The 14,726-nt window shown below is 45.9% G+C and overlaps 2 protein-coding genes across 8 annotated transcripts in view; one reads left to right on the top strand and one right to left on the bottom strand.

Annotated features, from left to right (window-relative positions):
- LOC137426870 (protein FAM234B-like) overlaps nt 1-8,436 on the top strand; it is a 129,395-nt gene extending 120,959 nt beyond the window's left edge. For both annotated transcript variants that reach the window (XM_068115849.2, XM_068115850.2), the window contains one exon: nt 6,976-8,436. In XM_068115849.2, the coding sequence (XP_067971950.1) occupies nt 6,976-6,994 (19 nt within the window). In that variant the 3' untranslated portion in view covers nt 6,995-8,436. The remainder of the gene's footprint in view (nt 1-6,975) is intronic.
- LOC137426872 (E3 ubiquitin ligase Rnf157) overlaps nt 7,389-14,726 on the bottom strand; it is a 58,113-nt gene continuing 50,775 nt past the window's right edge. For 3 of the 6 annotated variants that reach the window (XM_078778939.1, XM_078778937.1, XM_078778941.1), the window contains 9 exons: nt 11,739-11,807; nt 11,010-11,175; nt 10,366-10,463; nt 10,036-10,265; nt 9,783-9,843; nt 9,485-9,653; nt 9,288-9,349; nt 8,311-8,350; nt 7,389-7,943 (listed from right to left, as the gene is read on the bottom strand). In XM_078778939.1, the coding sequence (XP_078635065.1) occupies nt 7,900-7,943; nt 8,311-8,350; nt 9,288-9,349; nt 9,485-9,653; nt 9,783-9,843; nt 10,036-10,265; nt 10,366-10,463; nt 11,010-11,175; nt 11,739-11,807 (939 nt within the window). In that variant the 3' untranslated portion in view covers nt 7,389-7,899. Of the gene's footprint in view, nt 8,351-9,287; nt 9,350-9,484; nt 9,654-9,782; nt 9,844-10,035; nt 10,266-10,365; nt 10,464-11,009; nt 11,176-11,738; nt 11,808-14,726 lie in introns of all 6 variants that reach the window. The other 3 variants (XM_078778938.1, XM_078778936.1, XM_078778940.1) reach the window with 1 other exon arrangement.

The following is a 14,726-nucleotide window of genomic DNA, read 5'->3' as shown; positions in this document are numbered from 1 at the left end:
GCTTAAGCCCGGGGGGGGGGGGGTAGTGTAAAGCCAGGTAGAGGGCATAGGTAAATTTGCATGGATATTGACACCTGTGGTGCGGGCAGAAGAAAGTAGTGCTTTGGAGGGTGCAGTAGTTAGTGACATGGCTGGGCGTGTGGCTTAATTGGTGCGTATGGTTATTGGGGCACTCCGCCACTGGTAGTTTGTCGGCCAGGTGAGGCCGTAGATAGGCTCTGGGAGCCAGTTAGGGTAGTTGTTGAGTGGGGCCCGAGGATCCCAGGAGAGGACCCGGGTTGCCCAATGCCAAGGTGGGCATCAGGGTAGTGTAAAGCCAGGGAGGGCCTTCCCCGATTAGGTAGTCGTGAGGAGCAGGTAAGCTCGGGTGGCGGAGGTGCGCAGGTAGGTAGACCTGCTGGTAGGGCCACACGACCCAGCCCCAAAATTGTGCGAGGGCACAGTAAGAAAATGTGGTGGGAGTGAGACCCAAATTTGGAGGGCACCACAGTGTGGGCAATGGGAATTCGGGTTCTTAGAACCACATAGTTTAAAGAGGCCGATTGGCAGGGTACGACCCCGGGTAGTGTAAAAGAGTAATGTTAGTAGTGTAGTCAGGATGTAAGAGAAATCCCTTCGCACCATCCACAGCCAGTCACCGAGGAGGACGAGCTCCACACCAAGGCTCTGTGAACTGTTTGAGTAGTGAGACGCATCATGACGTGAAATGACTGTGTTTGTTCCATCCCTTCCTTCTTGGGAGGGATTGGGAGACGAATTTGGAGATAGAGGGGGTTATGGGAGACAAGACGTAGAGACGGATTCTAAATACAAGGGGGGCTAGGGTAGTGTAGCCAACGGTGGGGGGTACAGACGGTTGGGGAAGAGCCTGCTCTGCTCGCTTTTCCGCGTCCCTCATGCCGCACCACCTTGTTTTTCTGTGTGCCATTGCGTCTTTTCCGCTCGCTTGTTGTGCTTTGTCTCTCCCCCCCGCCCCAGGACCATTTTGGAGGCCGAACTGTGCAGCATCCATTCTGCATCGTTCCACGTGTGCAGCCGAACTGCGCAGCACATTGCTGCCAGTCCTTTTGCTGCACCCTTGTTGCACGTGTGTAGCCGACCTGTGCAGCACCTTGCTGCCAAAACCAGATTTTGCTGCACCTTTTGTTACACTCAAGGACCACAAGCCTTGTGGCCTTGCACCTCTGCTGTGCAGCATTTTGCTGCAAAATCATCTTGCACCTTCGGACCACTTGTTTGAGTTGTGACATTGATGCCACGCAGTTGGACCTCGTGAGATTGGCCCTGCTGGCCAATGAAGAATAAAAGAAAGTATGCATTATTTTACTATTGTGTGCTCGGGACAAAGAAGTTCTGCAAGTTTAGATGGCCCTGATTCTTCAAATGGCCTGTATGCCGGTCGGGGGCCCAGCCGCTTTGTTATATGCACACAGAAGAAGCAAGAAGCAAGATGCAAGCAGCAAGTGCCATTTATGAGTGCTTTGTTGTGTTTTCTCTCCCCTCCAATCTTCTCTTCCAAAAAGAACAGGTCCTCGGTCATAGCATTGTAAACAAGCATTCTGAGTATTGCGCTGCAATACACGTCCCCTACCAAAGTTCAAAGTGCCATAACTTTGTCAAAAATGATCGAATATGCAAATTTATGCACGGTTGATGCTGGTTTTCAAACCTGATCTGAGGTATGCTGAGACACATGTGTGTCATGCCTCGCCTCGATGATAAGCCAGCAAGGTTGCTCTGTGGAGCAGCCTGCACGTATTGCACTGTGTGAATTATATAATTACCAACTCACGGTCTGAGATACTAGCGATTCAAGAGATATCCATTTAAAAAAAAAAAAATTTCGTTTAATTAACGATATCTGCCAAACCACGTGCCCTATCGCAAATTCCAAAAGGACATTTTAGTAGACTGACATGCTGAACAGATCTGTGAAGTTTCCCCTCGATTGGATCAAAAATGAGGGAGGAGCTCAGTTTTAAAGGTTCATGCTTAAAAACGTCATAACTCTGAAACCATCAGTAATTTATTATATTTTTCGGTTCACGATTAATGATCGGTGTACATATATTGTTGCGGATCTCTCGAAGCCCGTCGACGTACAGAGGGGAGGTTAAACCCCCTTTTTCCCCTCGGGTCTTCGAGTCCACGAGGCCGAGTCGCCACTTCCATAGCGAGCGCGGGAAAGGGCATCGGGTCGACTCCACACGTACCTTTGGTACCCACGCTGCCACGAAAATTAGATTTTGATTAGATTAGAAAAACAATTCCATTTTGGTGAAGATCCAGATCCGGTTCCGGATACTACAATTTTTTAATTAACCCCGTCACTGAAGGTGGTCGGAGTTTATGTTTTCACATCTGTTTGTCTGTGTGAGCAAGGGCTCTCAAAAGGTTGACAGATCCACACTAAATTTGGTGGACAGGTTGGGTGTGCCACCGTTTAGACCACCGTTGAGGCCATTTTTCCCCGCAAAGCGGGGGTTGGCCTTTTCGGGGACCGTGGTAGTTGTTGTTTTTTGGTCCCCTTTTTGAAGCAATGTTTTACGGCCGGATGCCCTTCCTGACGCCAACCCTTTTTGCCGCCTTCAACGACAAACAGGGAATTACCAGTGAACTGGTACTCAATTAGCCGACCTCGGAAGGATGACAGGTTGAGTCAACCCCCCTGGCATTAATTCGATGACAGGTTGAGTCAACCCCCCTGGCATTAATTCGGCGATCATGACAGGTTGAGTCAACCCCCCTGGCATTAATTCGGCGATCGACCGAGATTCGAACCCAGGATCCTAGGTATCCTAAGCCGGCACCCTAGCCGCTAGCCCAACACCAGGGATCACACCAGGGTGTGCGACAAGGATAAATTGATTTGATTTTAGTGAAGATCTCGATCTGGATCTGAGAATTAAAAAAAAAAAAAAATCGAAGTGATGATTCGCTATTGAGGGATGGGGGGGAAAAACGATATTTAGCACGATAATTCAAAAAGTTGTGGACTGATTGTGATAAAACTTGGCGGATGAGTTGCTTAGGTGACGAGAACAAGCCCATGAGATTTTGGTTAAGGTCTCGCTGGAGATCTGGCCAGTGGGATACAAAACGTAAACTCTGGGCTGATTCCCCCCCTTCTACCCCCCCAAATGAGGCCCTCATCCCACTCTTGCATAAGAAGTCATGCTGTCTTGAACGGATCTCCATATTAATAATGGTACATTCCTTTTAGCGCATTTTCGATCAGCGATCCCTTATCCAGGAACACATCCTCGGTATTACAATACTCCCGTGCTCCATGATAGATATGAGGTCCCACCGCACATTCATAGCGCCCCTTGCTGTATGTTTGTGGCATGGTTTAATCCCTTTATATATTTATTTACAAGTTTTTCTTCAAGATGTTCGCATTATGTGGTTTCATTTTTCACAGGAAAGTGGAAACCTCTGCTTGATGCCATGTCACCTGTGAAATTTTTTTTTTTTTTAATTGTTAAGAATACTACATGAGTAGTCCACATGTGACCCCATCATTGATGGTAGAAATTGTCTTAAAATTGACCGAATTCTTTTTATTTTGCACTAATCAGGACTTGGGTCAAAAAAGCCAAGGGAAATTTGACAATACAGTATTGGACTTTTGTATTTATAGGGTAAAACTTTTACTTGTACTACAACTCATTCCAGAATAATAATACTATGACTTATAAGGGCTGCAATATTCTCACCTTATGGGACCAGCTAGGAATTGTTTTTGGCCCAGATCTTTCATGGACAGGGTTGGCCAGTCCGAACATTCGACTGAAGGTGATTTAGGCAACAATTAGTAATTTTGTTCAGTGTGCTGACAATGACACACCTATTCTACCTGAAGCATAGGATGGGATCTTCAAAGTCTTCCAACCAATGCAACCAGACGGGACAGCCGGGGTAATGCCCGTCCAAAGAATGATGCGCACATTGATGCATCCATCGTGTTGTATGCAAAACACCAGGGTGAACCTCTATAGTTGGGTCGAGATTCGAACCTAGTCTGGGGAGCTCCGAGATGAGTGATGAGTGAAACAAAGCGCCCAATGCATGTGGCCTGCAGTGACCAATTAAAACAAAGCGCCCAATGCATGTGGCCTGCAGTGACCAATTGAAACAAAATGCCCAATGCATGTGGCCTGCAGTGACCAATTGAAACAAAATGCCCAATGCATGTGGCCTGCAGTGACCAATTGAAACAAAATGCCCAATGCATGTGGCCTGCAGTGACCAATTGAAACAAAGTGCCCAATGCATGTGGCCTGCAGTGACCAATTAAAACAAAGCGCCCAATGCATGTGGCCTGCAGTGACCAATTGAAACAAAGTGCCCAATGCATGTGGCCTGCATTGACCAATTGAAACAAAGCATCCAATGCATGTGGCCTGCAGTGACCAATTGAAACAGTGCCCAATGCATGTGGCCTGCAGTGACCAATTGAAACAAAGCATCCAATGCATGTGGCCTGCAGTGACCAATTGAAACAAAGTGCCCAATGCATGTGGCCTGCAGTGACCAATTGAAACAAAGCATCCAATGCATGTGGCCTGCAGTGACCAATTGAAACAAAGTGCCCAATGCATGTGGCCTGCAGTGACCAATTGAAACAAAGTGCCCAATGCATGTGGCCTGCAGTGACCAATTGAAACAAAGTGCCCAATGCATGTGGCCTGCAGTGACCAATTGAAACAAAGCATCCAATGCATGTGGCCTGCAGTGACCAATTGCAAATTAATAGTAGGATAGGAGAACTATACTCCAATTCACAAGAAGGGTGCAAAAATAGATTTTCCCAATTACAGACCACTTAAGCTTGCCTTCGATTACCAGGAATGGTGGATTTCATGACCGATTTATTTTTCCTTGTTTTTCCTGTTTTCAAACAGCCTGCTCATTGCTCCAGAAGAATTTGGCGAGAAATCAAATTAGGTTGAATTCATCCAAGCAAATTAACATTATAAAGTGTAAATATTGCGACTCCTTTCTTAGCATTGGATGAAGGCCCTAAATCTCAAACAAGATGCGACCAGGATTGTCTCCTTGGACATGTCTTGAGTATTAGACTGTTTGGCATGTTACTTTTTGCCAATCTAGCTGTAGCATACGAGCGTAGCTTCATTCCTGGATTTCTGACTTCCTCGTCCTTGCAGTCAGAATGTTAGAAATGTAACCTTCCCCTCTCCCATTGGAGGCCAGTCTCTCCCTCTCCAAGGCAGGGTCTGGGGCCCAGTTTTTCTTTCATGTGTGTATTAATCTTAAGAAGCCGATACTCTTGGTTCCACACTTTTTGAGTATGAGAAATAGATATCTGCAAGCTCAATGTTGAACACTTTGAAATATCATGTACTTACACCAAGTTACCAAGATTGTTGCCATAGCAACATAATTCAGCCAATCACAGCCATTATCTAATCAGAATAGAACCACCTTAAGAGGCCATTTTCCCCCGAAGAGCAGGGATTGGCCTTTTTTGGGCACCGTGGTCCCCTTTTTGAAGCAATGTTTTATGGCCGGATGCCCTTCCTGCCACCAACCCTGTTGGTCGCCTCTTGCGACACACAGGGAATTACCAGTGAACTGGTACTCTATTTGCCGACCTCGGAAGGATGACAGGCTGAGTCAACCCCCCTGGTGTTAATTCAGTGATCGATGGGGATTCGCACCCAGGATCCTAAGCCGGCACCCTAACCGCTAAGCCAACACCAGGCTTATTATCTAATCAGAATGACATAATATAATGAGGAATAGTTATCTGCCATATGAAAGCTAAATGTTCAATGGTTTTTGAAACATCACATACACAAAGGTACATGGATGGATGGTCGGTCAGTGGGACAGAGCTCATTTTAATGTCTCCAGTCTTTGACCTTGCCAGAGGGGAGGAGGGACAAAAATGAAAATGTATGCTTGTTGACTTGCTGGTATCATTGCCTCGCTCACGTGGGATACCCACCAGCTGACATTAGATACCGGTACTTTTCTCTGAAAGACTTGTCTTTTTGCACAAGAGGTGTTAAGTTTCTATTGCACTTTTTGAAACACCTGCACATCGCCCCAATCCTGCAGAGGCATACAGCAGCTATCTCTATTTATCTGGAAATCATTACATGCTTGATAAATGGACCGTCTCTCAATCCTGGAAAATTTCTCAGTTGTTCCAGAAGGATTGTCCACCTATCCATTTCCTTGGTCATCCACTAGTAGAGGTTCAGTCTCTTGAACTTCTCAGCCTCACCATAAGCCATAACCTTTCCTAGGCCTACCACATAGCAAAGCTGGCCTCCAAAGCTAGCTGCACACTAGGAATCCTCCATTGATCCAAGTCTTTCCTTGGAAAATCAGATACTCAGTCTATAAGGCCTATGTCCACAGGTCGTTTGAGTACTGCTCTCTGCTGTGGGTTGGCACTCCAGAATCACATCTGTCTCCTGAATTCTGCTGAATGTGATGTGCTCAAACTTATTGTAATCTCGCATAAGTGTGAGCACAAGGTCTCGCATAAGTTGCCTTCACCACAGGGAAGTTAGTGTTTTCTACTGTCCATTCTCCCACATTGCTCCCTCTGTTCTATGTCTATCTACTCCAGGATGTACGTGTTCTTCCAGACACTTCCTCCTGGTTAAACTTCCAAAATCCAAGCTTTATGCACACCAACTCTTATTCCTCACTTCTCCAGTCTATGAACCACATTCCGGAGGCTGTTCTGTCTCGTTCTTCCCTTCCAAGACTTAAAGCAAGCAGTGCACTGCAACATGTTGTCAGCCCCACTTGAGCCTCCCCTCCTCCCCCCACATTTAACCTATCCTCACAGTTCGAGCTTCCTCGTCCCCTTACATTAAAAGCTCTATATGTTGCGGAGAGCAATCCGAGATGACTGGACAAGACTGGTGCTGTGAAACATTTTTGTTTGATCCAAAGGACGGCGACTTAAATTATATTTACTTTTTCTTGCAGAAATGCAGGACATGCCTAGAACACGTACTTCAGCCAGCAGTGCAACTGGAGCACCTGCACTGCACACCCAAGCATTGTATGGCCTGCAAGGTTTGTTGCTCAAAGGTGCAGAGCATGGTGTACATTCTTGCATGTTCTGTCCTGTTTGTTGGGTTATTTCGAGCAGCGTAAGAATTATATATTTCTTTTGTCAATGGGTGTACGGAGAAACTGAACGACGATGAGCAATTGCACCTGTACTGTTCCATGCACCATCACCAATGGATTGTGACCATGCTTGTCGCATTGCTCGAGTGGAATTATCCACGCTAGAGAACCTTAAATTATTGGCACAGAATGAAAGCTAAAGTATTTAAAAGACGACGTTCGTTTTAAAATATCGTTTGCAGTCCTTAAAGTAGGAGAACACAGAATGTTTTTGGAAATTTATTGATCTTGGATTGCTGTCTTAGAAAAAATTAAAACAAACCAATCAAAACGTATGGTTAATGCGTAACAAATCAACTCTAATGGAGTCAAAATAATTTACAAATCTCTCTGACAAATGTATTGAATTACCATGGAAACTAAGAACAGGAACCTGCCATTACATCTTCAATTTACAAACCTGATAGCAATTCGACCTGAACAATGATTCTGAAGGATTTGCTACATCAATTAAGACTGCAAGTCACTATCTGGTGGTAAAAAGTCAAATTTTTGAAGACTTTTTCATTCGGATGAAATCTTGTTGCTCCCAGCACGGATGCTCGAAAAGACGCCGTTCTCATCGTTTTAAAAGTTTCGGCTGTTGAGCCCATGTTGATCATTGAGGACCGTGTCGGCTCTTGCACATGTGCTCCAGCTCCTCCACCCCAGTGAAACCAGAATCCTTAGCTCGGTGCCGCAGCGTTTCGAATGCCTTGGATAACAGCCGTGCCGGTTTCAAGGTGGAACTATATGGACGTAAACATCTTCTGCAACACCAACTGGTTGGGAAAAGATGAGTTATTAATTACATTTGATTTATGACAGGCATAACTACTTGAAGGACAGTACCTGTGCTATCCATTGACAGCCCTGTGTGTAGTGGGGCATGGGGGAGAGGTGGCGGGGATTAGAGCGAGGCGGTGGGGGAGGGAGCGGAGGGAGCAAGGCGATGTGGGGCAGGGGGGGATATTTTTAAGAGGGTGAGGCCCAACTCCACAGTCTTTGTCTCCTCTTTTCCCTTCCCTTCTGGAAGGCAGAGGATAGAATGCAGAATGAAAGGAAAGAGAAACTCTCATCCTCTGCATGTTCTCCCTTCCCCAACCCTCCCCCATGACCATGTGAGCTTCATGCAGAAATTTTCACTACCTGTTTCTTTCTGACAATATCGTTGCTCCGTTGCATTTTCCTGAAAAGTAACAAAATGAAAGAGGGTGTGAGTTTTTCCTGTTTCCCTGTCAACTTTCAAGTAAAGTTTAACACATTCAACTGCAACATTGTTCATTGATTTCATACTTTACGATGATTGTATTCTCCTCACGTTGCAAATCTCCAAAAATCACAGCGTGCAATCTATTCAAGCCAAACATCAGGATTATCCATTCAATATATCGTTGGAATGCTCAAAACATTGGTGTTCCCTTAAAATCATGCAAAACATTTCTTAAAACTTCTTTGATTGCCAATTTCAGGGAATCCAGACTTGTTGCTCCAGACTTTTCCAGAGCTATACAACAACAACCACAACAACAACCTGGTGGTGCTTCCTCAAGTCAGTCTCTGGTGCACGCTTCTCCTTCATCTCTTCAAACGGAAGCACAGCCGACTCTTGCTCTTGAGAAGGCCGAATGCCTCAATTCTAGGTTTGTTTCCAAATGCGTCCCCAACCCCTCTCTCTCTCTGTCTCTGTCTGTCCATCCTACCATGTCACACCCAACTACTCCTGGATTGATTTTTTTTTCACCTGAGAAGGATAATTTTTTGGAAACGCTCGACTGTGATTCCGCAACTGGACCATCATCAGCTCGTGTCCTAAAAGCCTGCCCTGCTGCTCTTGCACATCCCCTCTCTCTCTCTCTGCTTTTTTCGCCCTATGATTTGCCCTTGGTCATCTTCCATACGATTGGACAACAGCAAACATCACTGCGTTACATAAAAAGGTGCAAAAACTGATCCCCTTAACTACACACCTATCAGCTTAGTTCTGATCTGATCATCAGCAAGGTCATCAAATCCAGCATCACAGTTGACATAAAATCACACTTGCACATTTTGTGCCACATTGCTCCTCATTGCAATCCAGATTCCAAGCAAAGTTGAAACAGGTCACACAGCTTGAGCCATACCTGGATACTGAAGGGTGATGCTTTCTCCACTGTGAGCTCATTTGCTGGTGCTACTTTTGTGTCTGGAGGACAAAAATGGGGTTTGTGACAAAAGGGAACCAGCAGTACAAACAGATGCACAACTTTTCTGTTTCTATAATATATGCAACTCAAAAATTTGCTCTGCGTGCTTATGTGACACGAGCTCCACTACCAACCATCTGCTGAAGAAACTGTGGAGGATGTGGACGAGGTTGAGGAGCTGGAAAAGGCAGAATTCTCGACACCAGTGTCCATGTGCAGTGCAACATATGCACACTGCTTCATCGAGTCCTGCTCCTGGGAGCACGGAGGAGACTCCACAGGGTTTTGCCCATGCCCCGTATTCTAGATCACAAATATGTGGGGTGGTTGGGGTAGGGACCCTGTAACATATTAAACCTGAAGAACAATGTAAAAGTTTGTCATTGTGGGAGTATGGATACGGTGCAATTGGGGAGCAGGGAGATGACACACCTGGCCTGTTTGCACCGTCTGACAAACTCTTTGGCCTCGACCTCTGCTCCTTGATGAAGACCTACGGGCATTCCAGCCCAGAAAAAGGGAAGAAGGTTGTGTGGAAGAGAATTATAGTTCATAGCAGAAGATTCAAAATAAAAAATGCAAAAACCACAGAAACACCAAATCCAGTTGCAATTATGACTAGCTCATTATGCTGTTTAATGAATTATTCATCAATTCAAGGATATGGCAGGAGAGAGTGACAAACCTTAATGGAACCGAACCAGAGCATGGTGCATCTCTTGTCGAAGTTTCTCCCACAGACCCTTTGGCCTGAATGCAAGGATGTGCTGTCTGGGCTGCAACCTCAGGAAGTGGCAATGTCGCTAAATTAGCCTGGAGACCACGGGTGGGCCATAATGGCCCACCAGGCTGTGCACCATTGAGGACCTCCAGGAGCGACACAACCTCATACCCAGTGGGCACTGGAGCTGTAGCCTAAATAAGTATGTAGGGTGAAAATCAGCTAAAGGTAAATGAACAACAATCACCAGCCCTCCCCCCCCCCCCCCCCCACCCTCCAACACCAAATACATACCTCTTCCCTGCTGGGTGTATGTGCTTGGATTGTGGGGGCTGCCAGATGGGCCAAAGTCTTTCTACGCATGGCACGGATCTGGAGCAACGCGCGGAATGCTGCAAATACAAGACATTACGAGATTGGCTTAGAGCTGTTATCACATCCATCCAGTGGTGGTTAAAAAGAACAGAGCACCCCAACCAGTTCTGGCACCCATAACAAACAGCCATATAAGTGGAAGGATTAAAACATCTTGTAGAAAGTAGCTTGATGGTGTGGGTGGGTATTAATAATTCCTTACTGTCATGGAGGATATAGACCCGAGCTATAAAAAATAATTTACATCAAAATTACCAGCGGAGTGCATGCTTACACCACTCGATGGTGGCAAACATGGCGACTCGTCAATGCCACGGCAATCAAACATTGCAAGGATTAGGGCATCAGCTGTTCAGTAGTTTCTCTCATTGCACTCCATTTTGAAATGCACATCTTTACAATATTCGCATCCGCTTGACTAGTCTTTCCCACATCTCACTAAAAAAAACAAAAAAAAACAAAAAAAAACACCTTTCCCACATCTCACTCTCGAACCATTATTCGCTCGCACACGGTGTCGAGCCAAATCGGAATGGGAAAGATGGAAAGGAATCTGTACGCACGTAAGCGACATATGGGGCAGTTGTTGGCTTGGTAGCGAAGTGTGTCCGCGCAGGCATTGCATAGGCACAGGTGGCGACACGGAAGGATGAGTGTGTCGCGCACATCCGAAAGGCACACCACACACTCGCCACTATTGTCGCTCCCATCGTCGTCATCGATGGTCTCCTGCACATGAAGCAATGTGTGTTCATTTCAGGTGCATTTACCCACATCAGTATCCGATCCATGCCAATGCCTCCCCTTCAAACCCTGCAATGTTCCGCTTTTTTTTTTTCTGTTTTTTTTTTTTGCATACAAGATCGAGGCTCGTATAAGAGCTAACATTAATGACAAAAAAACAAACGGATACATAAGACGAAATAAAGCGAGTGGAAGACAAGATGGGGAGAGAGGGGGAAGCATACAAGTACAACATTTGAGAGCAGGGACATCGGGAGATCTGTGGGAGGGAGAGGGCTTGGGGGGAGGAGGCATGGGAAGGGGGAGGCAGGGGTCGGAGAGGTAAAAAAAACACATGGACACAGCTAGGACTTCCAGGAAAGAAGTCGGTATTTCAGGAAAGTGGATCTGGGGTGAATTAACGGGGGTAGATAAGGCAACTTAAGGCAACAACAAAGGGTAGAAAAGGCTTTCTCCATCAAATAGCAACCTCTCCACATTAGCAAGAGAATACTTATTTCCCTTACACAAGCACAGCGTACCAAACTGAAGATATTGTCTTCACCTACCTCATTTGCCCGATTTGCTTTATTTTCAATTCCATAGATTTCTTGCAAGAGGTAACACGCACCATCCACCTGCACCAGAATGTTTGATTACAAAGTGTTCAAACCTTGACAAACATTACACGACATGCCCACGATTGTTGAAAGTAAACGTATGTGCAGTCTTTTGAAAGCTAACCGTACATTTAACATCAAAATCTTTGGTTATGGATCACCATCATTAATCATGATACATATGTGGCACCTGGCTGCTGCTTGGATCATTTCTGGGACTGTGCAGGTAACTAACTAACACACACACACACACACACACACACACACACACACACACACACACACACACACACACACACACACACACACACACACACACACACACACACACACACACACACACACACACACACACACACACACACACACACACACACACACACACACACACACACACACCTTCCGGAACTGAATCAATCTGTGAACGTTCCCACCTGGATTTCTGTCAACGCCTTCTGTATTTGGTTATGACCACCTTCCCTGGCAATGTCGCATGCTCCTTCTCTGCTCCAGTTGATTCGTCTGATCACGTGCTTATGAAGATCACAATCTCTCGAGCCATTCTTAGAGACCAGCCTCAGCGCCAAGGAGTATGCCAGTTCACTCAGGCGAACTGGCAGGGACTGCAAGCAGCCGTTGCACTTCAGGACTGGTCTCCTATATTAACTGCCCCTGATATCAACTCAGCCTGGGAATTCTTCCACAGAAACCTGCTCTCCATTATTCCCGGATTAATTCCATCTCGTCATCAGTTATCATACCCATCCTCCCACCCAAGGTACCCTGAATCCTGTGGCGAGTGAGTGAGTTGCCTTGACACAATTTGCACTTTCTTCCTGGAAGGCAAATCCGACCGAAAGCAACCTCAGATCATTTCACAAATCCCGCAACAAGTGTGTGCCCACTCCCACTCTCGGAAGAGCCATAAAACATATGTCAAACCTCAAGATTGAACCTTCAACTTGTCTCTCTCCTCTAAAACCCAGTGGCTTTGTCAAGTCAGTCTCTGGTGCACGCTCCTCCTCCATACCTTCAAATGGAAGCACAGCCAACTCTGCTCGTGAGAAGGCCGAATGCCTCAATTCGAGGTTTGCTTCCAAATACTGTGTCCTCAACCCCTCTCTCTCTGTGCCCATCCTACCCAGTCACACCCAACTGCTCCTGGATTTTCTTTTTCACCCGAGAAGGTGGATAATTTTCTGGCAACCCTCGACTGTGATGCTGCAACTGGACCGGGCATCATCAGCTCACGTCTTAAAAACCTGCTCTGCTGCTCTTATGCATCCTCTCAATCTCTCTTCACCCTATGATTTGCCCTTGGTCATCTTCCATCTGATTGGACATCAGCAAACATCACTGCCTTACATAAAAAGGTACAAAAACTGATCCCCTTAAATACACACCGATCAGATTACTTATGATCATCAGCAAGGTCATCAAATCCAGCATCATAGTCGACATAAAATCATTACTTTTCTCCAACAATCTCATCTCAGATCATCAATTTTGATTTCAAACCAGGTAACTCTACCTTGGATGTGCTGCTTTTACGCTCCCAACAATGGATGGTTAGTCTCCCAACGTTCTCCCAACAATCACAGACATTAATAAATAAATCAGGAACATCTCCCTGGACATCTCTCAAGCTATAAAGAGTTTGGCACCCCGACTTGCTCTCCAAACTCTCTGTCTATGGCATCTAAGGCCAATTACACTCATGGGTTCACGACTTCCTCTATTTCGATAGCCAACATGTGGCTCAATGGAATCCTTTCATCTTCTATCCCTGTCAAGGTTGGAGTACCCCAAGGCAGTGGTCTAGGCCCCCATCCTATTCCTAATCTACATCAATGATCTGACTCTGGAAAATCCTCTTTATCTATTTGATGATGACTCCATCCTTGGCTGTGACATCCCTCATCCTTCACAAGCTGGTCAAACACATGGAATATGACTTCCAATGCTGAGAAATCTCACACTCTCACCATCTCTCTCCTAAAAGGACCATCTAGCATACCCTACTGTCTTCTTAATCTTTTTGAGGAAGTTCAATCTCTCAAACTCCTGGGTCTTTATCAGCCATTATCTTTCTTGGACAAACCACATTTCAACATTGGCCTCCAAAACCAGCTGCTGATTGGGCATCCTCCATCATACAAATTCCTTCCTTGGCACACCTGAACACCTACCCACCTATAAGGCCTTAATCTGCAACTTGATGGAGTACTGCTCTCCCCTCTGGCCTGGCTCCTCCACCTCATATCTCGTTCAGCTTGATGCCGTGGAAATCAAGGCCTTCAAGATTATTGAAATCTCCCATGATAAAGCTGAGTCTATGGGCCAATCACCTCACCATCACAGACAGGTCGGTGGTCTCTGTCTTCTACCTCCTCCTTTCTGGTCTTGCATCTTTTGCTCGTTCTGTGCTTTGTGTCCCACTCCCTCAACACGCTCCCAGTTTTCTGCAGGGCTCACTTGGTCCATCTTCAACGCTCTTCTGGTGAAACTACCCAAATCCATGATCACTGCTCACCTCTACTCGTTTGTTCATCTTTCTTTCCCCACCTGTGGAATCAACTTCCGCATCCTCTTCAATGTCATTCTTCCCTCCTGTTCTTCAAGACAGCTCTTCACCACCATCTCGGATCAGTCCAAGCCTAAACCATGGCCTTTTCTACCCTTGTTAACCCCACTCAAACCCCTCCTCCTTCCAATTTACCAGTTTTCCCTCAGTTTCCTACTGTATCCATTTTGACCACCGCATGCATGCGTGTTTTGCATCCTGTTTTTGTCTGTTATGTCCTGATCCATTCACTTCTAGCTTTTCTACGAGCCCCGACTATGCATACTTGAAGAAAAAAAAAAAAAGAAAGATAAAAAACGGCTGTTCACCACCATCTCAGATCACTCCCCTTGCCCCCCCCCCCCCCCACCCCT

This window comes from Myxine glutinosa, chromosome 5, assembly GCF_964187855.1.
Source record: "Myxine glutinosa chromosome 5, kmMyxGlut1.1, whole genome shotgun sequence".
Classification (NCBI taxonomy): Eukaryota; Metazoa; Chordata; class Myxini; order Myxiniformes; family Myxinidae; genus Myxine; species Myxine glutinosa.
The sequence above is the reverse complement of the archived record's forward strand: the minus strand, read 5'-3'. Positions and strand labels throughout refer to the sequence as shown.